General features: G+C 41.7%; 1 protein-coding gene across 2 annotated transcripts in view; it reads right to left on the minus strand.

Moving 5' to 3' along the window:
- Positions 1-527: 527 nt before the first annotated feature.
- Positions 528-25034, minus strand: part of RCAN2 (regulator of calcineurin 2) — an 81460-nt gene continuing 56953 nt past the window's right edge. For both annotated transcript variants that reach the window (XM_018088756.3, XM_018088757.3), the window contains 3 exons: positions 16325-16498; positions 13455-13626; positions 528-5869 (listed from right to left, as the gene is read on the minus strand). In XM_018088756.3, the coding sequence (XP_017944245.1) occupies positions 5709-5869; positions 13455-13626; positions 16325-16498 (507 nt within the window). In that variant the 3' untranslated portion in view covers positions 528-5708. The remainder of the gene's footprint in view (positions 5870-13454; positions 13627-16324; positions 16499-25034) is intronic.

Raw genomic sequence — 25034 nt, forward strand, 5'->3', positions numbered from 1 at the left:
CAGCCTCAGAACCTCTGTGTAGTGACCGAACAAACTGACAGAAGGGGAGAGAGAACTCAGGCTGGTTTGGTTTTTAAAGTTTTCTGAGCATCTCTGCAGTGGAGGCATTCGAGGTTCCTGCCCATCCTACGGGAGTGCTGCTGCTGTTCTGCCTCTAACAGTGCCAGCTTCCCTCCCCTCCAAGCCAAAGCAAATATACTCCACAGTTCAAACAGACCTGTGGGAAAGAGCTTTTACAACATTTCCTCCCTGGTCACTTTACCCCTGAATGTTGCAGTTTACATGTACTTAAAAAAAGAGCACAGCTCATATTAGAAAAACATCTCCTTTTAAGAGGAGGCTGGAATATTGAAAGCTGCTGTGCTCCCCTAGAAGATGGGCTAAACCAGGAAAAGCCATGTTTGGATTTTTTGTGGGTTTGTTTTTTTGTTTTTTTTTGTTTGTTTTGTTTTGTTTTGGGTTTTTTTGTTTTTGTTTTTGTTTTTTGTTTTTTTGTTTTTGTTTTTTTTTTGTTGGTTTTTTTTTTGTTGCTAGCGTAACAAATTATTCAAGAGCTTTGAGTGAGGGCAAGTATAAATGAGGGTCTAGCTGGGACTTCAGTCCATGCCTGGTTTTGATTTTTGGTAAAACAGAACTAAATGTCATTTCTTAGGCAGAGAGGAAGCAAGGAAATGCAAAGGTCTTAAATTCATACTGGTATGTGAGAGAAAGCCTGAAGCAGCTAAAATTTTAGTGGTAAAATGTTTGCCACTAAAGGAGGACCAATAATAAATTCAGTAAAGGTTCTTTAGAGCATCTGAAAGCACTGTAACCATAATCAGCCTGCGATCCTTTGGGACACACAGCTCTCTGCCATTCACAGCTGAAGCTCTGAAGCTCATTTCCCAGTGCTGCATCCAGTGCCAAGTACCATGGAAGAGCCACAACCAGCATGTCAGTAACAGAGCATTTCAGTTGGGTTGGATGGAGAATCTCACTGTAGTAGGGAAAGCTCGTTTGGTGCTCCAAGTGAAGAATAAACCAGGCCTCCTACATTTCACCTCTAAAGTACTCCAGAAGTTCACTATTACTACTTTTTCTAATAAAACACAGTGGTTAAGGCCTGTGTTTTCCAAAGGAATCAAAGAGCTCATAGTTTACATCTCCAGTAAGATTTCTTGAGCAGATCTAATTTTTGTAATCATGAACAATCATCTTTTGAGAAACTAAGTCTTTTATGCCAGGCACACAAAAAAAAATTTTTTTCCAAGTCTAATATAAGAATTTCACAGGACAGTTATCAGCAAACTCATCTCCCAGTTATCAGCAAACTGATCTCCCAGTTTGCAGTCCTTTGCAAGATCCAGTACAAACTGATGCAAGAGACAACAAACAATTAATTTGAATTTTTATAACAACAAATGTTATTAGAACTCTCCCCAGCCTGGCTGGCAGCTGAATGCCATGTTCCTTGTCCAAGCACTCATGCCCACTGCATCACCCATGATTATAAAAGCATGGTGAGAACGACATCAGGTCAGGGACGTGCTTTTGTTCACCAGGGACTGTGCTACAGTTTTTCTTGTGTACATTGAGCCAAATCCACAGCAAACCAGAGCAAGTTCACATGACTCTGAAACTGCAGCAGCTTAAAATGGAACATGGCATATCCTGCCAACTCCTTTTTCTCTAATTTCTACTGAAATGGAGTTTGGCCTATGTCATACATTTAAGCATTTTCAGTTCTACCAGAGGTATACACCACACTACTCAGTTTACTGATATAGTTTAACTCTTTAAATGTTGCTTTTCCAAACGCCAATGCAAGCAGAACACAAAAATACTGTTTGCCATATTTATTATTTTAAACTAAGCTCTGAATTATACAAGTGTAAAAGTGATTAATTAGGCAGTAGCTTTTTAATAGTCCTATAAAATATGACTAAATAGAATATTTCAAAAGTATGTACAATGCAATGGAAACGCTCATGGCATCTGTGGCAGTGCTCAGACAAACCACTGGAATCACATCTTGTGAGGTGGTTCGGTCCATTCCTCAGTACAAACGACAGTCTGTCTTTTTGCAAAAAGCTTTTTCGGTGTTGCTGAATGGGAGGGAGGGGGGCAAAGACCAAAATATAACTAACCCACCCCTCTCACCCAATTTAGGATCAAATAAATGCTACACAGTTTATCCATGGGGAGAATTTTTATACTATAAAGCACTTTACAGTAACTATGTCTGGTGTCTTGTTATAGTAGAGGAAGGGATGATCTTGCCGTGTTTTCTTGCCAAAACCGAAGTGTACTGGAGTGTGTCTGCGTATGTTAGGAATGGGGGTTTGTACTACCTTGTCTTAATTTCAAAAATCAAGGCCACAGAAATTCTTTGTTGTTCTCTTTCAAAAGAGGAGATTCCAAAATACCCCTTTTCCATGCACTGGAAATGTTTTCATGCTTTAACCTGTACTGAGGAAGTAATTAAAATTTCAATTTCGTATCTGCAGAGGTCAGAAAGGACAAGCAGGCAGCAGAAACAGCAACTGTACTCCCCTGATTTCCTTCTTTTAATTTCCAAGGAGCAGCAGGAGCGCGGTCCACCCAAAGGAGGCCTCAGGGCATTGCCGCCAGCTGCTCCCACTGGCTCCTGCTTTGGGAAGGAAATTAAAAGGATGTCAGCTGTGTCACTGTGCCTCAGGAGCTGTAATGTAACATTCTTCCAGGGTTAAGACATAGGAGAATTTACTGACACCTGTGAGAAGTGCAAGTCAGAGCAACTGAGCTCAGAGATGCTACAGAAAAGCAGATTCCCACTGGGAAAGTAGGGGCTTTGCCTCTGATTTACTGAATTAAATAGGACAGTTCCCCTTCCAGATGGTCAGCATTTTTTGAAAGAAGCCTTCCTTCCATGCCAGGCAAAACTAGCCTTTAGCAAAATACCAGTTTCTCTCAAGAGTCCCAAATGCTGTGACTTTGATGATAAGGACATTAATTCATAACACCTGAAACATTTTCCTTCTGATGACCATTATTTTATCATATACAGGTGATATATAACCTTTGACCATAGTTACAACAGCTGCTTTGAATTTTCCGGTTTGCAGTTGTGTTTCTATTTCTGTGCTTTAAGCAATGAGCCGTGTGCCAGTGCCTCCTGGGTAGCACTACACAGCCTTACACAGGCCAGAGTAGTCAGCAAACAGGGCCTCATTCTAAATCTGTCTGAAAATGCACTTTGAGGAAAGAACATTTAAGGTCCAGTGATTTAATTTGCAGTATAGTTTTATATCATTTGAGGCCAAAGTCCTTGTGTTCAGAACCAGGTCTCTTCAAAGTTTGAGAGCATGGATACAAGGACAAGATTCAGCCTCCAACAGTCTTGCCTATAAAAAAACCCAGAGTATCACTTTGATTGGTGATGATCTCTGATCACTTACGTGTTTAAATCTTACTGTCCCTGTTTGTACTGGCCTAAACCCCAAGTACCTCAGCATTCTGTATGTTCTCAAAAAAGCCAGTGGTGTTACTCCTGAAATACCTTGTGCGGCCTATGATGATGTTTTCAACAAGAACATCAGGGTACAGTCTCAGGGCTGTGAGTGACAATTTGTTTACTTGAACGATTCTAAACACATCACTGAAAAAATAATTGAAGTGAAACCTCTAAGGAGTTACTTTAAGAAAACTTTACACAGTCATCATGAGGATATTAAAGCCCCATTTTCTGTTCAGTCTCTGCTGTAGTTAATGTGCTTCTGTGAATGTAACACACACACACCACGATGTCCATAATGCAGTAACAAGTATCACATTATAGATATATGCTAAGTAAAGCACTGCATCTCATCAGGAATATCAGGGGGCTGTGGTGGTCAGAGAATGAACTATATGAGAATGACAAGTTCTCATTCTCAGAACATCCTCACCATGCACATTGGGAATGCCATCTCCTGTCCTCACTGACAGAGCAACACTCTTGTTGTCCTGGAAGTGCCACCGAGGCCAAGACAACAGCAAAGGGAACTTGACCCTGCTGAAGCTTTGTAGCCTTGCTGCTAATTAAGGGCGCGATGGAACCCTCCCTCAGAAACCAGATCATTAGGTTTTATGACAAAAAAATCTTGATTACAGAACCTAAGCTGACTTTTCAGATCCTAGAGTGAACTTCCAAGATATATTTACTTATTTTGACCTGCAAAGGATTTTAAACTGTGGAATCTCGCTGTGCCATTTCAGAGTCACCTTGGGGAGTACAGCTGCAGCTAATTAGCTTAAAAATCCCACTGTACTTTAGACATCTGCAGTATTAATTTCAGTGGAACTACTCATGTGCATAAATTAAGCGCATGCTTAAATATATGCAAAATCTGAGCTCAAATGTCTAGAAAATATGTTCTCAAAATGACAAGTACGCATTAAAAAAATAAATCATCATGGAAGATCTGCCAGACAGGGAATCCAGGATCTGTCTGCTGTCAGCCATGATGCAAACACAGAACAGTTTTTGTAACCCAGTATATATTGCAAGTGAAAGAAACATGCAGGACAGAGTGAAAAAAGGGGATTCAGTTGCATGCAGTCTAATTTCAAGTGTGTAATTATGGTCCTGTTTTCTTTGGCCTAAAAAAAGAGAAGAAAAAAAAAACCAACAAAAGAACTCCAACTAACCTCTCCTCACCTCCACAAACCCAAACTGCGTACAGCTCAAAAAGGGCTTTGAAGCACAGGAAGTGGGAAGGGAAAAGGGCTGAATATTAGAGATGTACACGTAATTACTGACAGCTATTCACCACACCACTAGGAAAGCATTCAGCCTGTATCATTACTGGAACTTACAGCTATGACAGAGAGCAAGGAATCCCATCTTAAATGAGCAGTCAGTCAGCTTCTCTTCCTCAGACTCAGAGAGAAGTACCACTCATACCTTGATGGAAGATAAACCCACAATCCCTGTTGATATTCTGGCTCCCTCCTCCTCAGAGAGAAGGACTGACAGACACCAGACCCTCCAGGAAGCTGCTGCCTCTCCCCTGAGCCCAGAGAGCTCTGTCTCACATCCCTGCCACAATGACAGACCAGTGTTCTCTACAGCTGCTGGTGGAAGAGGGTGGCTTTCTGCTGTTTCTAAAAATATTGCAAAGATAGTGTTCCTTACAGAAAATCCCGGGGGATGAAAAGGCCACCAAGCTGCTCATCATGGCTAGGCTTTGCGAACGAAGATTTGGGACCAAGCTGCTAGTAGATTAAAAACAACACACATACCCCCATTTAAAAAAAAATAAAAGAAAAAGGGAAAAAAACTCTCTGCTGGGAAGTGAGGAGGGCAGAGGAGCAGGCTGTTTGATGAAAGGCAGTAGCAAGTATCCTGGGAGTTTGAATATCAAGCCTGATATCAGCCTAATTTCCACCTTGAACGATCTCTCTGGTAGTGGTGTTTCAGCATGCAAATTATAGCTGTGAAAAGATCCTCAGACTGAAACCCTCCCTTGTTTCTTCAGCCTTGTTTTGCCCTTTCCAGCTAGATCTATTAGTTGGTGTGATATGGTTACATGTACAAAGATCTTTTTCCTAGCCCTTTTGTTACATAGGCTTGATTACTGTGAAGGGGTTTCAATGACCTTAATGTCCCGGTACTCAGAAGGCAATGGCTGCCTTTGAACAGAAAAAAGCAAACAAAAACCAAGAGCTGTGCTGGAGGAGAGAAGTGCTGCTTCGGCTGCCGGAGAGGCTCAGTTAGATACAGGCGGCGGCAGACCAGGGCGTCGAGTTTGAATGATTTTTGGCTTTGGAGAATTCTTTGGGTCCTCGTCTTCTTCCATGTCGCTGTCGCAGACGTGCACTACCACACTGGGAGTGGACTCTGTTCCCGCGTGCAGCTCGTATTTCTCTCCTGGAAGCAGAGAAAAACAAAATATCAAAAGCTGGCAGTCTGGGTAGCAACACAGGCCATGGCACTCCTGGACTGCAGAACAGTCCTGCACCTGGATAGGGTAGATGAGAGTGTGCTGCTCCTAAATACAGGTGAGGGCCAGCAAGGCTGGGCTCTGTCAGCTGTCACTACAGCTCCTGAGGATCCTGCCCCGGGGGTAGTGTGCATTGGTCTGTAAGGCACGATAAAATACAGGCACCCTGGTTGTCTATAATGGTGCTTTGCACCAATATTGGTGCCGACAGCAGTGAAATAAACCCACAAAGTAGGAAGAAGAGAAAGAACACAGAAGTTCATGGTTAAGAAGAGGAACTGGAACTCAACATATCAACCCTTTGGTGTGAAGTCATCACACCTTTTGGGTTGGGGCTGTTCTTTATTGTTGTTGTTGTTTTCCTTCAGTTTAGGGTGGCTAAAGTCCACTGGATTCTGCAACTTGTTGCCCTCAGACAGACTTCAACACTTGATCTAATTTCTCCAGAAATAAAAAAAATACGCATCTCTGCTCCAGATGGATTTTGAGTTTCAAAGCTCTTTAGCTGGGGCTGTAACAAATTCTGTCTCTGCAGATGAGATTAGAGCACAGTTTGTCAATGCTCACTAGCAGGCTAAATGCTTAAACAATACATTACATTTTGTAACTATCTACATTCCTTATTTAAGTCTCCACTCAGTACTCCTGCAAGGAAGATGAACATGGTTTGGGTGATTTCCTGCCAGAGTCCACAAGCAAACAAAGGATCAGTCCTGCATTCAGCCTGCTGGCACTACGTGTGTTTTGGATTGTACAAGGGATACAAGTAGGTATTGGTTATTAAATTGCAAGGAATTAATTTAAGACTTTAAAGAAAAAAAAACATTTCCTGCAAAATGTTCAGAGGTGAGGAAGGTGAGGTGCCAGTACACCCAGCTGACTTCTGTTTGTGGGACAGCGACTCCTAAATGCTGTGGCACAAGCAGAACCCATCAGTGCCAGGTGTTGTACGATGGAAGCAAACGGCAGTTCCTGCCTCAAAGCACTTATAGGTTGGTTGTGGTACGAATTTGGATATTTATTTGTTAGCTACTTTGTGGCAGAGTCATTCATGTGAGGAAGGGGTTGCAGGTTTGGTTCTGAACTAGTACACACAGTTCTGCTACTGTGCTCATGTGCTGTTTGTGCTGGCAAATTCCTGGTCCAAATAAGCCTGGGTGGCTTGAGACTAGAGGACATGATGTATTTTTGCCTAAAAAATAGGAGGCAACTAGTGAATAATAGCTATAAGTCAGGCATCTTGCTGTGAGAAATATTTTACTGCTGTGATACCATTAATGTTGACATTTAACTGCTCTATTTTTGGCAACCTTTCCTCTGAATCCAAATTGAGCAAAGCATTACAGGTCTTGCTGATAGGCTAAAATATAAAAAAGAGAAATAGCTCGGTTGTGCTGCATTGAGAAATTATATGGTTTTTCTTTGCCCATTTTCCCTGCAGGCTTCAGCTAATTTCTCAGCTCTGGGCTGACGTCAATGCTGCCATCCAGCACCGAGGGCTGCATTGGTCACTGTCAGCGACAGGCAGCTCTGCAGTGCCACAAACACGCAGCACCGGGCTTGTCCTCCTACACCAGCACCGCCGAGTAAATCAGATTCACTGCCCTCTTAAAAGGTAATAATCCCGGTTCAAATGCCACATTCTTTTACTGCTCAAATCCTTCCCAGAAGGACTCTTTCTGCTGAAAAAGAACAGTGGAAATAGGTACAGACACGAGAAAAAAATATTCAGATGCCTCTGGCATGCGTAACTGCAGCAGCAATTAATGTCACTTTGCAAACCAAAATGTGATGCACTTGTAAATTAGGTTTTTAAGGCATACAGTTATTTTTGAACATAAATGAGCTGCAGACTCTCTTCTGTACTCAGGATTATTCATGCCTGCAGAACTGTGGCTCAAATGGCACAAAACCTTTTCATGGATGAGCTAGGAACAGGGCAACAGTAACTCTGGGACTTTTGTACAGCTGTATCTTGTTCCAGAATGTAACTATTTTTTGCAAAAATACACTGAAGTGGTAAGTACGAAATAAAAATCCGATAGATACAGCCAGATTAGCCCTTCCCTTCTGCTTTTTCTACAGTTTTTTTTCTTTCCTCTTAAACAACACCTCCAGCATAATAAAAAAAAAGAGTAAAAATTTGCAGCAGTTCAACTACTGAAGCAATGGTTGAGTCACTGCCATTGAGTCATGTTTACAAGATCTACGTTGTCCCAAGCTATGAGTAGCAAGTCGAGTCAGCATAGTTAAAAGTCACCAACTTCTGTAGCTAATACCAGTCCAGCCTTTGTCCAGTGATCTCATCCAGCTGTCTCTGATGTGGCCTCCTTTGTGTTCTCAGGTCCTCCACTGCCCCATGCTCCTACTAGTCCCACTCACCCGAGGAACTCTAAGAGGCTAAGCCAAAGGATTCCTGGGGACAGGGGTCTTTCTCCTTCAGCAATCTTTGGCCTATCTCTATCCTTTAAAAATTAGTTTAAATATTCACATAAGATGAGATAGCAATGGTAACTCACATAAATTTACTCAGAAAAATACCACAAAATTTATCAATTTATCCTGCCTTCAGGATGTAAAGTAGGGAAGAATTAAGCTGTGGCATCTCTACCACACAGATTTGTCACAAAATGTTTCTGACAAACCTCTGAAAAAAGCATTGATGTTCCTCTATTCATTTGCTTCACATAAGAAAAACAATAAGAATTTGAAGTTTCCCCACTCAACAAAAAGCACAGCTACTTTTATGTCACTGGGTGAACCTTTGGTGACCACATGAACCATGAGCAAACCCACAGCCTCAGGTGACACAAGGAAGATGACCACAGGAACAGCACAAAAATGACTTATGGCATTTCAGAATTAAAAATAATGGCATGGGATTTTCTATCCCTTTGTGAATCAATACTGTGACCTTTCATTGATGGTGCAGCTCCTGTCTAATGAGGCTCTTTTGTCCAGCAAGGACAATGCTCATATACCTAATGAATAATGAACAAATGGTAATAATACTGTGTAGCTACCTCATCCCTGATTCAGACTCATGAGCAAAGGTTAATGGGTTCAGAGCTGCCCATTCCACATTAAATGTGGCATTAGCATCATAAAAATACCTTCCACTTATAGTCCCTTCATCCAAGTATGTTACAAATACTTGGGTGCAAATGACATGCAGTCCTTTGTCCAGGTGCATGTTTATGATGGAAGAGCTACAGCCCATCCCACTAAATACCTCTACAACATGGATGTGTCACGTGCAAAATAGAGGAGCTGCTCCCTGGAAGCCCATAACTGATGTTGCTACAGGAGCAGGGCACCCTCCTCTCCTGACCAGAGGAAAAGTTTTCTCCACCCACCAGCTCCCCTGTACCCTGCCCCTGATAAGGGGAGGGAAGGGCAGAAGCAGCCACGGAACAGCAGGGAGAGGAAGGGCAGACCTCCTATCTGTTACCTTTTTTTTTCCCTCCATCCCCTTTTAATCATCTCTGGGAATCATATAAAGTATTAGGATTTCCTTTGAATTAGTGAGAACAAACATGAGACTTTGAAAACACCTGGGGACAGAAAATTTGCTGCACGAGACATGGTTTGAAATCCCTGTGTGTGGCATTTCCTGGGCAGAGTCCTGCTCTCTCCTGTTTTCCCCTTCCCTGAAGAAAGGTGAGCCAAACACAGGGTGGAGCAGGGGCAAAAGCTATGCATGCTCCTCAAGAAGCCCAACTAGAGCATGGCAGGAACAGCTACTTCTGAATTGCTCAGAGACAAAAGTGAAACCCAGACCCAACAGCCAAGTGGCACAGACAGCTGTCAGGTCTCCTTTGTGGCCCAAGAGCCACTACTGTGGACCCAAGATCCACCATCTGTGACACTTCAGAATGGTGCTTTTGTAATGTGAAAAATGTATTTTACATGACCTGGAGTGCAGCTTGAGGTGCAAAGCCTGCTGGAATGCTGATGAGGGGCTGGGAAATGTGGAGAGAACCCAAACTGGTACAGACTTGTCTATATGGACTACTAGAGATAGTGCCCAGCCTGCACAGGTTTTCCAACGGTGCCTGAAGCTGTGGAGGTGAGTGGCAACTGAGAGAGTGCAAAATCACACCGGGGAGTGTATGGAACAGATAAAGTGCTCAGCACCCTGACCTGTATTGTGTGTTGTTATATAGTGCAGAGCTCATCAGTGGAGCAGTGATCTGTGAATCAAAGTCATGGGACAAGGGGAATTTGCGTGGGCAGCAGGCAGAAATTGAGGTTGGCAAGGGGAGCCCAGGGTGGCACCTGGAGAAAGGCATTTTGCAGTGCACAGTTAGAAACTAAGGTAGTACAGGGCAATCTGTTGTGAAGAAATTGGGGTGACATGTTTGAAAGAGGCAATGGGGAAAGGAGGACAGATATGGGCAGGTTGAGGAGTGGATAGGGAGAGGGTAAGACTGCTTTCCAGAAAAGAAAGGGCATATTCTCATGCCAAGAGGATGGTTTGTAGATCACTGTAGTAATAATTGGCAGAGCAAACAGCTGCCTTTCCTTTGAGAGGAACAGCTCTGATGTAGATACAGTTTGGACCTGGAGATTCCCCCTTCCTCCTCCTACAAGCATTTCTCATATGAAATTATTTCTGGTCTTCCTCAGTGGGATGAAACTAAGACCTTATAAAGTGTTATGGAAAAGACATGAGGACCTAGACTACACAACAGCTTGGTAGGTTGCAAGCATTCCTGTACGAAAAGGTTAGGTCCAAGTTGGGCCAGGCAAGGATACAACCTGGACCTACCAGGCAAACAGCCAGCCAACCACCCCAGCTCAGCACAATTCCTCTGAGTCTATACTAGCATTTCAAATCTGGAAGTTCTCTTGACAGTGGGAACATTTTCCATCAAACTGATTAATGACCACACACTTCTTTATTTGCAATATATTGAAAAATTTATAGGCTGGTGGTCAGCACCAAGCACAGTCACAGTTCCTGGCTTTGACTGATCTACAGCATTCCGTTCATGCCTCATTTAAAGCCTAATTTCTGCATCTGCAGAAAGTGAGAATATACATCAATCAACCAGGATCTTAATTAAATATGCCATGATCTTCCCTAAGAGTAAATGCACCCTCACTGATCTCAATTTAAAGTGAAAGGACCAAAAACCAGCTTCCTTTTGAGTACAGCAGGATGAAACCTGTTCCGTTAGATCCCTGAGATGCCAGTCGGTCACTGCTGCAGCAAAAACACCTATCCAAAAACTGAGCTTGGAAAAGGAGGGCACACAGCAAATCTTTTAACTCACCTACATATTCATTATACTCTGGAGCAAATCTCCCAATGTTTTGCAGCCAGGGAGAGTTTTGGTCTCTAATTTTGTGGCTATGATGATTATGGCAGCGTACTGTGACAGGAGGTGACCTGTATTCATGGAATGGGAAAGAAGCGTGTCCAAGTGGTGCATCTTGCATTCCCAGCGAAGTAGGTCAGTAAAATTCACCTTGTGCCGAGGACATACAAAGACACTATTCACTGTTTACAAGCTCACATGAGTTTTCCTGGTCCTTAGATATTTATTTTACCAAATTTAACATAGCAAAGATTCCCTGCAAGTTAAAGACCTGGAAGTCAGGCTCTAACATTCACAGTTCTGTCAACAACTGTGCCAGTGTTTTTCAATAGCCGATAAGCCATAGTTACATTTCTTAATTGTGTTTTTGAATGGAAAAAAAAATCTGCCTTTGCTGCAGCTACCAGTGCTATTTGATTCCCACCAGTATGTCTTACTGCTGCGATACCAAGAAATGAGTGTCAGTGGGATTTGTTTTTCAATGAAATTCTAAACATAGTAAATGTACAAACTGAGAACAGCAACACTATTTTAAACCCGCCGCTGCAGTTAACTAAAATTGATCCCTCTAACGAGCGCTAAAAATAGAAAGAAGAGAGCACACAGCGACTTTTCATATTGCTCCCTTCAGGCTCCTTAAATCCTGGTGAATTTGACCTTCACGCAAAGCTGTCCCAGTGTGTGGGACAATGAGTGATATTTCACATTCCACTGCTCCAGAATAGGAATTGATTTATTACCCAGCTAGCTCAGGAATTCGTTTACATGTTTCCATTTATAACATTGCAGCATCAAAAGGAAGAAAAAAAAGGTTTTTGTTTTTCTTTTATTCAGCAGTTTAGAAGCAAAGTATCAATTCTGGAAATAATAATATGCTGTATAGTACGAAGCATTACACTTCACTGCCTTTTTCTGTGGGCTTTCCTGCTGAAGGGGAATAAACCACAGGAATCTCTGATGCTCTCCTGATATTTATTTTCCCACTGTGAAGGATCCCATGTGAAAAAGATAGGAGATAATCCAGAAAACCTTGTGAATCATGAAACATCTTCCTGCACCCCATGCACTCCAGCTCTGGGTTACTCTGGTGCAGTTGCACAAGAGCCCCAGTGATAAGATGTCTTCAAGTGGAAGTTGCTCTCAGAGTGAGCAAGCAGCATCTCCTGTACTGCTGGGGAGAAAACAATTCTCTCATCCCACAAGAATTTCAAAAATAAACTGCTAAATTTTCATAAGCTCACCCTTCCAATTGTTATTAGATTGAATCTGAAGTGTTTTATTTTGGTATGAACATAATTTAATAAGCTTTTTTTTCCTTGTGGTTTATGAATGTAAATTAGATTAATTTCTAAACAATACTGCTTAGACCTGAAACTGGAACCTTTTCCATTTTGAAATTTTTAAAAGAGGATGCTTTAACAGCTTCGAAAGAAAACCATTTGTAAAGATGACTTAATTAAATCAAAAGTAACCCTCTCCTCTGAAAACTTTTTGTTTTATCAGATTAGCATTTTCTAAGGGAAAGCACTGCTTGAAAATCCCAGCTATCTTCAATTACTGGCATCAGCTGAAGATGGGAAGACAGAAGAAAGGCTGTCTGCCTTACCCATTGGACATCTGTTCTATGTTAACAGAGGCTACAACTTATCCCATTCTACCTGCCTGCAGTTTTCAGCAGAAAATGAGCATTCCTAACAAAGCAATCCTGCTGGGACTGAGGAAGGGTAGTTCTCTCTTGACAAACTTGTTAACGTGAGACATTCTCCACTCCAGTGGAGGTGCTGTAATGCCTAAACATTTGATGAGGTATCTGCATCTTGGAATGCAGTACCAAGCAGATGTCATTTAAGAACTCCTCAAGTTCACGGCAAAACATTTGTCCAGCCTCTGCCTAAACCATCAATTGTCTCATCTAAGCACAAACCCCAGCACAATAAATTCTGTAAGCAAGCTTTGATCTGCTGTTCAACCCAACAGTACTCATGAGCTGCAGGTAACATTCAATTCTGTGCATACATATGGCAAAACTCATTCTGAAGAAAAGAACCAGTTGACATCCATCAACTTAAATCCAAAGCATTAAAGTGACTTATAGACTTTATGCCAACTCCCTCTACAGCTATTATCTATGTTGATATTTCTTGTCTTCTTTTTCTGATGCATTTTCACCCAAGGGCCACAAGCTTACCTGGTCCAAGCTTGGAAACTGCATAAAGGAGGTCGTAGTTGATGACAGGTGTTGCATCATCTATTGGTTGCCACCCTACAGGTGGGGAGGCTGGAGGCGAGATGAGAAACTGTTTTGCAGGCTGTGGTGGTGCCAAATGAAGCTTGTCTCCATCTGTCTCAGAGGTCTGAATCTTTAAAGCACAACAAAAGACATTGTTTTACACAGGGTAGAATCACGGAATGGTTTGGGTTGGAACGGACCTTTAAAGATCATCTCGTCCAACCCTCCTGCAATGAGCAGGCACATCTACAACTAGATCAGTTTGCTCAGAGCCCTGTCCAACCTGACCTTGACTGTTTCCAGGGATGGGACATCCACAACTTCTCTGAGTAATCTGTGCCAGTGTTTCACCACTCTTATTGTAAAAGACCTTCTCCTTACATCTAGTCTAAATCTGCCCTCTTTCAATTCAAAACTACTCCCCCTTATCCTATTGCAATAAAAGGTTTGTCTCCTATTTTCTCACAGGCCACCTTCAAGTACTGAAAGGCCACAATAAGGTCTCCCTGGAGCCTTCTCTTCTCCTGGCTGAATGACCACAGCTCTTTTAGCCTGTCTCCATAGCAGAGGTACTCCAGCTCTGTGATCACCCTGGTGTACCTCCTCCAGACCTGCTCCAACAAGCCCTGGTCCTTCCTGTGCTGAGGACCCCAGATGCAGCACTCCAGTGGGTCTCACGAGGGCAGAGTAGAGGATCACCTCCCTCTTCCTGATGGTCACTGTTCCCTTTATACAGCCCAGGACACAGTTGGCTCTCTGGGCTGCCAGTGAACATTGCCAGGTCATGTCCAGCTTTTCATCCTCACAGGATGGCTGAATGGAATGATTACTCAAACCATACACTTCTAATCCCAAATGCCACCCAGGCAGGGTTTCAACGTCAGTCTCAGCAGAGAAGGCCTGGAGATGAATTTCATCTCAGCCTTACAGATGGTGCCTCTGCAGTAAATGCACAGCGGAGGGCTGTTACGTCAGCAAAGCTACACTCTTTGTGCCTATTGTATACCTTCTCTCAGGATAAGTACAAAGCTTTGGTATCCACAGCTGCTAGTTTAGAGATTTTTGAGGCTGAAAAGATGCTGTCGTGATCTCCTGGTCTAAATGCCTAAATAAAAAAAGATATTACACAAGAAACCAGTAACTCCTGCATCAAGGCCTTATAAGTAACTTCAGAAAAGTTTCCAAATATTTCATTTCTTTAGTTGAAGTGATAAAGGAATCTATCATGTTCCTTAGTAATTTGCAACTGAATGTTCTCATCTTATTTCCATCTTAAATTATCTAGTTTAATTCCTGATCTTTTCTTTTATGTTAAAGAAGCCTCAGCATAAGTGAATTATACTACAGCCATACCTGAGCAAGGTTACAACCACCTCGAGCCCAGAACAATAAACTGCATTTCCATGACAGCAAATGCATCAGGGTGCTGACAATCCTGCCATACTGGAATGGGTTTGCAAAGAGCCAGTCTGGGTCTCTCAACTCCACATTCCCCAGAACTTCTAAGTCTGGAAGTTGTTCTTCAGCCTGGCTCAGGCCATACACTGCCCCAGACACTGTGCTGCTTCCACATCTTCATCCCTGGACACGACTAATAAGCTCTCTTAAGGCTGAGTGTACTGGAGAGCACAGTGCAGATGCCAGAATGGCTCTGCAGGAAATCTGCTTAGATAGGGAGACTAATCACTATTGTGCACATTTTTCTTTTACTTGTTATCCCAAGTTTCCAATTAACCTCTTGATTGTGCAGGGAGAGTGAAATGGTTCTCAGATCTGCTTAACTGCAAGTTTTGAAACCTCTCAGAAAAAAACCCCCAGAGCCAGATCTAGGAGATTAAGGCATATAAAATGGGATTGAGGCGGATTCTCAACACGTAAATCCAACTGTAAGATCTTCTGAACTCATCTCCTGCTGAGGCTCAAAACAGCTCCTATTTTGACCAAGTACTTTGGATGAAAAGCATCACAATTTAACAGCCTCTTGGGTTTGCCTGATACCTTCAAATGAGTCAGCCCTTAATCTCAGACCTCTGAAGGGCCAATCTGGCAGCCCAAAGCATGCTTACATTGCTCAAGCATGTTTACATTGCTCACAGACACTAGTGGGTATCTCACATGCCACAGTGGCCACAGCAATTCATTAAAATGCATTCACAAGAGGTGGTGGTTGGGCTCTCAACCTCTCTCACCTTTCTATATGCTGGCTGGGGCCTGTTACCCACCCAGGCTGTGGAAGGTCTCTGTTCTTTCTCCCTTGTCCAAGGAGAACTGAACCCCCACCTGACACTTCCAGTAGATGGATATAATCACCTATGTCCCCAAGCTGAGTGTGTTGTTCTTCCCCTACCTGCTTCCTTTTACTTGAACTTAATGAATTCTTTCTAGAGAATTCAATATTTTTAATTCATGTATTCAGTAAGGAAAAAAAACCCAAAAGGCAGGAGAAAGCCTGACTGTGGCTCAGGGTTGCAGTCAAATAAGTAATCCAGCTTTTTTTTTTTTAATTATTACTCATTTGGATTCTTTACATTAGCACTTTTTTTACGGTTGGTTTAGAGAGTTACCCACAGACAACACCCACTGTTGTAAATCACCTCTAAGCTATGTAATTCTGTGCATTGAATAAGCAACTTTAGTCCTAAGTGGCCCTTTAAATTTACTGCAGACCCTCAGGGCAGGTACAGTTCAGTCAACATAAGGAGGTTTGAGTAATCTTTCCCAAAAGAGATTGGGCATGGGAGAAACCTTTATTACTTTTATTTGGTGATACTGCATAATATTTCTATAAAAGCTCTTCATTGACAGAAGTAGATTCCAGATTTCATTACCTGTGCAAAATACAACTTTAACTTCTTCCCTCTGAACTGTGTTTCATGCAGCTCTATTCTGGCACGAGCAGCTGATTTGGGACTGCTAAAATTTATCCGCACACGCCTGAAGCTTTTGAACAGCTGGAATGTCACACAGTCATCATAGGCACGGAACAAGCCTTCGAATTTCTCCTGCAAATTAAAAAGAAACAATGCTGAGGATTAATTTTGTGCTCTGTCACATCAGTCTGTGTCAAAGCAGAATCTGAAACTTGACAACCATTTAACCAGGAGGTTTCAGACTGTGGCCTTTGGGGGCAGGTGTCCATAGAGTGATAAAGGCTCTGTGAAAACAAATTGAGGAAAGCACTGGTCTGGTAGTGCTGGACTCTGCAAAAAGTTTGGGGGAAGAAGACTGCAAATTGAGAACCCAGCAGCTATAGAACTTCTCACAGAAGTTGAGCAAAACTGCCACAGTGACACATGAAATGAAGCTGAAAAGGGCACATGACTGAAAACACCAGATAACTATGGGCTCATCTCTACAGAAGCAACCATTGTGCTGAATTACAATGGAGTCAGCAGAAAGGCTGGAACTGAGGGTTACATCCACATCAGCACTGCAGTGTCATTTGGTATTGCATGATATGTTTGTTCTGGATGTTTTGTCATTTAAATACTTAGTGCAGAAACACAGTCATTCCTTGACAGTTCCTGTAGCATCTGGAAAACAAATTGGGTAACTGAAAACAGTGACCTGTCCCAAAGGCAAATTTCAGGCTGTAGAAACACTTTCAAAAGAACATGACAAAAATATGGATATTTCAACATTGTAAAAGAAAGGTCTGAAGTGTACCACATCCATGGACCAGGAGATGAACAGAAATTCAAGGTACGTTGGCAGCCTTGGAGGCTCAGACCCTCTGTGATTTCTCTGTAAGCTGTGAGCATGCAGAGGACTAGTTCCACACCATCAAATAAAAGCAAAATCCTTAAATCAATTCTGGCACTTGCACAGGTCTTTTCATTCACACAAGTACAGATTCATAAAATATTAAGGCCGAAAGGGGGGGTAGTTATCATTTAGTCCAGCCTTTGCATTTACCCAAATTTCAGACTGTCATCCACTGAGTTGCACATCAATTCCAAGCATTTGAATTACTGCAACCAAGATTTGAAGTCTTAGAAGATGGACAATCAGCCAGAGCAAAGCCCTTTCTCTTGAGTGCTTTATCCTGAAAAATCCAGTGTTTGAGATGATTTACAACACCATTTCACTCACTGAGGGCTATTATGTCAGAGGTTTGTATAATTACAACAACCTGATGTGGTTGCCCCATCCCAGGACATGTTCAAGGCCAGGCTGGATGGGGCTTGGAGCAACCTGGTCTAGTGGAAGATGTCCTTGCTCATGGCAGCAGGGTTGAAACTAAATGATCTCTAATGTCCCTTCCAATGCATACCATTCTATGATTCTATGTTTTCTTTGCTATCTCTGCAAGTCAGTATGGTTTTAAAATATGACTTCTTTTCTTCTCATCCAGGAAAACAATTTCTTATCCTTAGAGTGAATAACTGGTAAAGACTGCAGAAGATAAAAAAGAAAATGCAATTTATGTAATCTCATCAATACTTCAGTTCTCATCTGTTGAGCTTACAAGCAAAACAAAAAATTCAGAACTCAGAAAAAATGTATCCTGAAGCACAGTGCAGCTGCATCAGGGAGCACTAATGGCACTGGGGGAGTAACTACTGTCAGCCTGAGATATCTGTTAAAGAGTTAACTGAGAAAACAGACCAGGGCCATGGCAAAGATTGTGACACACCAATGCGCATGTACCAGATCTCCTTTCATTCGCTGCCAACTCTGTGGTCTTCTTCCCCATAACTGATATTCCATTTCTGGCACCCTTTCAAAGGAACCTCCCTGTGGTCTATTAAGCTTTCATGCTTTTCATTTCATTCTGCCTGACCTCGCTCACCTCTTCCTCTCACCGCAGGAGACACTTTGGAGGAATAAAAAAAGAAAAAGGAAAGAAAAAAGAGAGGCGAGAGCTCCGTGGTTTGGCTGAGGGTGACTAAAGGCACACAGCTATCCCCAAAGCAGTGTGATGCTGTTAGGTTTGTACAAACGGGTCTAGTCATACCACCTAATGTACAAATTGTCAACATTTCCCACGTGAGTTACGCCTTTTGTCTGCTTTGCTGACATTTTTGAAAAATTCCATTTTCCTGAGCAGAAGTCTTCATCCAGTGGCATTTGTATAAAGGTCAGCCAAAAGCAGGAGCCATTTCACTCCTGTCCTGCTTGGAAATTTGATGCTACAGCTTTCACAATGACCAGGCTAAATGGGCTGGGGGAAGGGAGAGAAGGGACAGGAGCCCAGCATCCATGTAAAGTAGGACTCACACAGCATTCAGAAACATAGTCCAAATTAAAGTGACTAATTAAAACTCATGTCTCTATGACACCTATGTTACCTATTTCAGACTTCTTCAGTACATTTTGAAAAAGCATCTTGAAGTAAACAAGCTTTAATACATAGGTAGACATGGTTTAGTAGGGGACTTGGCAGTGCTGGGTTAATAGTTGGACTTGATGATCTTAAAGGCTCCTCCAACCTACACAGTTCTATGATTCTATGAGAGATATCAAGGTATTTATATTTATATATCTAGTCCCCTGTAGTAAGCTCTCATTTTCCCTACAAGTCAAAAATGAAATAATTCATTATATTAAAAAAAAAAAAGTTTCACCAACCATGGAAGAAACCATGCATGGACTTGTCTGAACACTTGGAAGTATCTGTTATGAGTGACTATTTATTAGGAAAGAGATCCTACCTGTATGGATGCAGCAGTATTTGCCTGCATCAGCCAGTGCTGTGTACCCACCCTCTTTATAACACAACCCAGACCCCAGGTCTTGGTTGGAGTCATAATGCAAAAGAAGGTAGGACACAATTTCAAACGTGGGTCCAAGAACAGGGAGCACAAGGAATTTTCTGGGCACGTTCCTAGGCAATCCTGAAACTCTTTCTCATTAGGCACTGAAAGGGATAGATGAAGTATCTCTAAAAAAAGCTGATTAAGTGCTGGATGCCACTGCTACACTGGGAGAACTGTAAAGCACTATGGACTTTATTCTGCTTACTTTTCTATTTGATACTGGCACAGCTTTAGAGATCCAGCTTTGATTAACACTCCTAAAAATGCCGTGGGGAGGAAGAAAGTCAAGCCTCTATTTGATATTAATACAGGGCAGTCTATCCACAGTGGGGACAATTCTACTGCACCAACTGAAACTGCAACTCCTATTAAAAAAAGCCATACATCTGGATTTTTCTACGTTTTCAGCTGATAATAATAATGACCTCAGCAGAGGTCATTAATCATCAACTGAATTTAATGGCCCTCAGCTGCATCTCGAGCCATCCCAACTCCTCCCAGCTTCACATTAATTCCCAGGAAACGCCTTATGCCTTAATTGCTATTGCCTGTGACTTCTAATAAGTGCTGAATGTACTTATCTGGATAAAAGTCTTTCAGAGTTGTTCCAATCTATAAGAAAATTTATCATATACATTTTAAAGACCTAAGCAAATTCTCTCCCTTTCAAGTTTTGTGGATAAATTATTCAAGACTCATAATCCTCTCAATTCAGGACTTTTAAAGTGCTTTTAGGATTCAGTACTTTTAAAATGCTTTTAGAAAATAAGTCTTTAAACTTTCAGAGCACTTTGAAAACTTATGGAAAAAAAAAAGGACGTCCAAAGTTAAGCAGCAGTGATGTCACTCTTGAAAAGTCAAAATGCAAAAAGTCATGAGTTAATCATTTATTTCTGGGATTTTGGAGTGTCTTCATCCATCCCAAGTATGTCTCCATGAGGCTCAATTAATGCTCTGGAAAATGTGAGGAGCCTTCATTTGATCAAGTTCTCACTTCTCCCTCGTGAGCTCCACACCCCCTCTTCATCTCATTCCTGTGCCTAACACTGGGCACCTTTCCCCAGTTCTTTCTTTACTGTCACCTTCTGTTAGCTCCCATCATCCTGACTCACCACCTCTAGCAGTGTCTGAAATTTCTGTTTTTTTTTCTAAATTAACAAAATTATCACAAAATAGGACCATACTAATTAAGGCTGCTGATTACCCAAGCTTGATGGTTATCATTTACGACAGCCAACGCCGAGGACAAACGCAAGGAAGAAATGAGGGCTGGAGTGACAGACATGAGCTAAAAGCCTCTGAGGACAAGGGCAAATCTATGCTCTCCTGGACTAAAAACTATTTCTGCCACTAAATGAGAGCTCACCTTGACCAACACCGTGTGAGTTACATGATAACAGTGATCAGTGAATTGCAGCCATAAGGAGGCAAACAAGATACTGGATATATCTGGAAAAGTATTTCCAGTAAAGCAAGGAAAGTATTAACAGCATTATATAGAGCACTATTGCACCTCATTAAAAATGCAGGGTTTGTTGGCTATATCCCAAACAAATTAAGGCAAATGGGAATAGATTCAGATAAAGGTTACAAGGAGCTAGGGGAAGGGGGGGGCTCATCCTGGAGAAAAGGAGGCTCAGGGGGGACCTTATTTCTGTCTACAACTCCCTGAGAAGAGGGTGTAGCCAGGTGGAGGTCAGTCTCTTCTCCCAGATAACAAACAATATCATAAGAGGAAATGGCCTCAAGTTGTGCCAGGAGAGGTTTTATTAGGAAGAATTTATTAATGGAACAGGTTTTCAAGCATTGCAACAGCCTTCCCAGGGAAGTGATGGAATCACCATCCCTAAAAGTGTTCAGAAAACATGTGGATGTGGCACTTGGGGACATGGTTTTGTGATGAACGTGGCAGTGCTGGATTAATGGGTGAACTCTTTTAGAAGTCTTAGTCTTAGAAGTCTTTTCCAACTAACCATTCCATGATTCTATGAATGAACAACTCACTGAATAAGAAATGAAAATGCTTGCCTTATTTAGCAAAACAAAGCAAAGTTTACCAGAACTGTTCCGAGTCAGGACAAAGGACACTGTGTAGAGTAGAAACTAGAAAACTGTTGGCATAAAACACGTGGAAACAGTTGGCATAAATAGGTTCAGGCTAGAAGTTAAAGAAATTTTTAAACATCAGAGTAATGATCCAGAAACAACCTTCCATTGCAGCAGCGGCAGCAAATGATTTTTTTTTAAGATGGAATTTAGTTAGTTCATGCGAGGGACTGTGACAAAGTATCGACAAAACGAGCATTGTAAAACATGACTGCCAGAATTAGCAAGTGAATTGGGTTCTGACCCAGCAAGTTCCTGTGATTTATTTCCAAACATTTCTTTCATGAATAGCTCCACTGGTATTGTGTTCATTCAGGACAAAAGCCAAGGCCTAATTCAAATCAATGGAAGCCTTCCCACAGACATCAGCGAGTTTTGGATTAGAGCCCTAGAATTCAGAACCCAAATTACATTTTATTATTCAGTGTGTTTGCACTCATTATCACCCTTGTTACACATTTGATTTAGGAGATGGCTGTGATTTAAAACTTTAGTCTAATGTTTTTCCTAGAGTTTTGCAAGCAAACAAAGCAAGCACTTTTCCTATTTTGATTTTTCCTGTTCATTTATTAAAAGATACTCCAAGGAACTAACTACAATAGGGAAAGAGACATAATTTACAATTACAAAATATGTTTTTCCTGAAATTAGTTCTGCACTGGATATAAATATTCCTGTAAGACATAAACTCACCTCTCAGAGTTGAATATATTTGTTTCCACATAGCCACACTGGTTGCAACACTGCAGAGTTCTTGTGCAGCACAAGAAGAAAGATGGAATTTGATAGAACACATGGAGGCCAAGCACTGAAGAGTCTCATAACAAAAACAATCTACTAACAGATTCATTCCCTGTTTATAGCAAAGAGGATGGGCACACTGGTTACTTCTAGGGGTATAAAGGAGTCACTAAAGCGACGTACATTTTAAAAAAGAAAACCAAAAAAAAAAGCCTAGAAAATATCAGCTGGAAGCTACTTCACAATTGGGATATGTAAATGTCATATTGAAGGTACTGTAATGACCTAGCCTGGATATTGTGTATGGCTCTGCTCATCCTTGATTAAGGAAGAGCAACAAATGACTGCAAGGATGATCAGAGAAGTTGTGAACCTGTCACAGGAGGTGAAGGTAGATGATCCCCATCCCTGGAAGTGTTCAAGGACAGGGTGGACAGGGACCTGAGCAAACTGGTCTAGTGGAAGTTGTCTCTGCCCATGGCAGGGGATCAGAACAAGATGATCTTTAAGGTCCCATCCAACTCAAACCATTTTATGATTCTATCATCTTGCCTTGGGAAACAGAAACTAAGGTATGATGCGTTTCCTGATACATCCAAGTACAAGGAAATCAGTAAACTATGTCAGGGAAAAGGGATTATCTGAATTAAAGTAACAAACAGCATTGCCATGAAACTAAGACTGACAGCTAAAAGATTTAGGCTTAAGCTGAGGAGGTTATTTAGCACTAGACCCATAACATTTCAAAATGCCATTGGCCCAGAAGTAGAAAAAAGGCTAATTACATTTATGAAAAGGATAGGAAGGAAGGAAAGATTAGAGAAGGGCAGTATGCATTTCTGTGGTGAATGGAGAAAAGAGACAAGAGGAAAAGAAAAAGGGACTCTGATTTGTCTAATCAGAACTTTAAAGACCTGGGTTCATGTCAAGCGCTTGTAACAACTGTTTCATGAGCCACACAAAACAAGAAGCAGCTTGATGCAACTCGTAAGTGAAAATGCCTTAATGGCAGGAACTCCCAGAAGTCACCAGTGTAAACAACAGCTTCATCAATTATCAAATTCTCTCCTTCCAAAAAAGGTGAAACTTATTGGGAAATTCTGGAAGAGTATATGAAAAATCACTATTGATTCTCAGTTAAAATTCCAGGAGTGCTGTAAATAGAGAAAATATTTTAAAATGATGATGATGATGAGTAGTAAAGAGTTTCTATTGTCCTATTGCCTTTAAGAAATGGCAGAAGAATAAAATACAAATTTACCATTCAGAGATCCTCTTAAGGCACAGGTCTCCAGGTCATAGCTTTTTATTTTACCTTTCATTGGAGGTAGCTGTAGCTGTAGCTGAGAGTGTGGGATCTTTCTACTTCCCTACTTACAAGTGGGACAAGGTATTATTTGAATAAAATATTCAGACTGAATACTAGTGTCTGAATGTTGGTTTGCAGGAAGGGAATCCCTCATACAATCCCATAGCTGTAAACTAACAGAAAAATATGTCCTTCCACCTGTCATTTGCCAGGGTACATTTCAGGATGGCAACATTTCTAGATGTGACACATTTTGAAAGGGGGGAAAACCAGGGTATTTTGCCAAGTAATCAGAATTACAAAGTATTCTCCAGTGACCACTGTACTGTCTAAAAGTGTGTTCCTCACATTGGAACTCAGTGAAAAGCTCCGCTTATCTCATCCTTAAGGTAAAGGAGAGCATTAAGACAGGATTAAAAATAACTTGGGTTTATTTTACATTAAACATGGCAATAATTAGCATCTTCCAAAATTGAACAATTGTCTCAGGATATGAACAAACCAACCCAGGTTTGCTACCCTGGTCTGTTCAGTTTGTTGCTCTGTGCTTGGCTTTCTCTTGTTTTCAAGGGATGAAGGTCAGGTAAATTGTGAGCCAAAGATGAAACAAAACAGTAAAGCCAAAATAAATTTTACAATTGGACTTTGAGAGGGGCGGGTTAAAATTTATTAGAACTCTCTCTTTTTGGTTAAATTAAGGCCAATTTGCTTGCACTATTGCAATCATGATAAAGGGGATCCTAGTACCTTTATGCTTTACTACGTAAGGGATGCGCAGTTTGTATTCCAGATGTGACGCTAAATGACTTTGTTGCTCTGCACTTTGCAGGGAACAAACCCTAAAGAGACCCACACTGGGCACAAAACATGTCAGCACACAGTCCTGCTCCATGGTTCACACATCCTGCCACGTTACCCTCACACGCTGGGGCTGTTTGGAGGCATCTGCGTAGAACTTTTAGACCCTGAAGGAAGCGTCAAGGGTTTTGCCTTCACGTTGTGCCAAAATCATTCTGACAGTAGAAATATTTGATGTAACGCTTACTGCTTACAGATTCAGTGTCTTGTTCCAGAGACAGACTTTGAGAAAGTATAACAGATGTTACATAGTGTTGTGAAGACATTTGTAATTTGTTATCCCTCAAAAAGTTGTGATGACAAAAGTAGGTCAGAAGCTGGAAGTTCTCTAGTCCCACCTCACACTGGCACTAAAGCAACAAGAGCCATCCCTCACTAGCAGCCCTCCTGCATTACATGCCCACCAAGGCATGACAGCATTGCAATGGCACAGCAAACTTCCTGGTGAACAAAACAACAGATTTTTCCCTCTTGAAAAATCAGCTGAACCAAATACATTTATGTTCAGCTTCCAAGTCACCAGCACAACAAAAGGTACAGAGATAATATCTGCCCCAAAGCTTAATGGAAATGGCATTCACATTTCGGAAGAGGCTGACAAATGTCAGGGGCACAGAATTTTGCTGTGTTGCCTTTTCTGTTTTTAACCAGCTCACATCCCTATTTACCTCAATGTGACGCACATTCCTCCTGCTTAGCTCCGCTGATCTGGAAACCAAAGGCTCCTTCAAGATGAAATAAATTGTTCCTGTGGCAATGCCAAGG

Source organism: Manacus vitellinus, unplaced genomic scaffold, assembly GCF_001715985.3.
Source record: "Manacus vitellinus isolate BGI_N305 unplaced genomic scaffold, ASM171598v3 scaffold_11_pilon, whole genome shotgun sequence".
Taxonomy (NCBI): domain Eukaryota; kingdom Metazoa; phylum Chordata; class Aves; order Passeriformes; family Pipridae; genus Manacus; species Manacus vitellinus.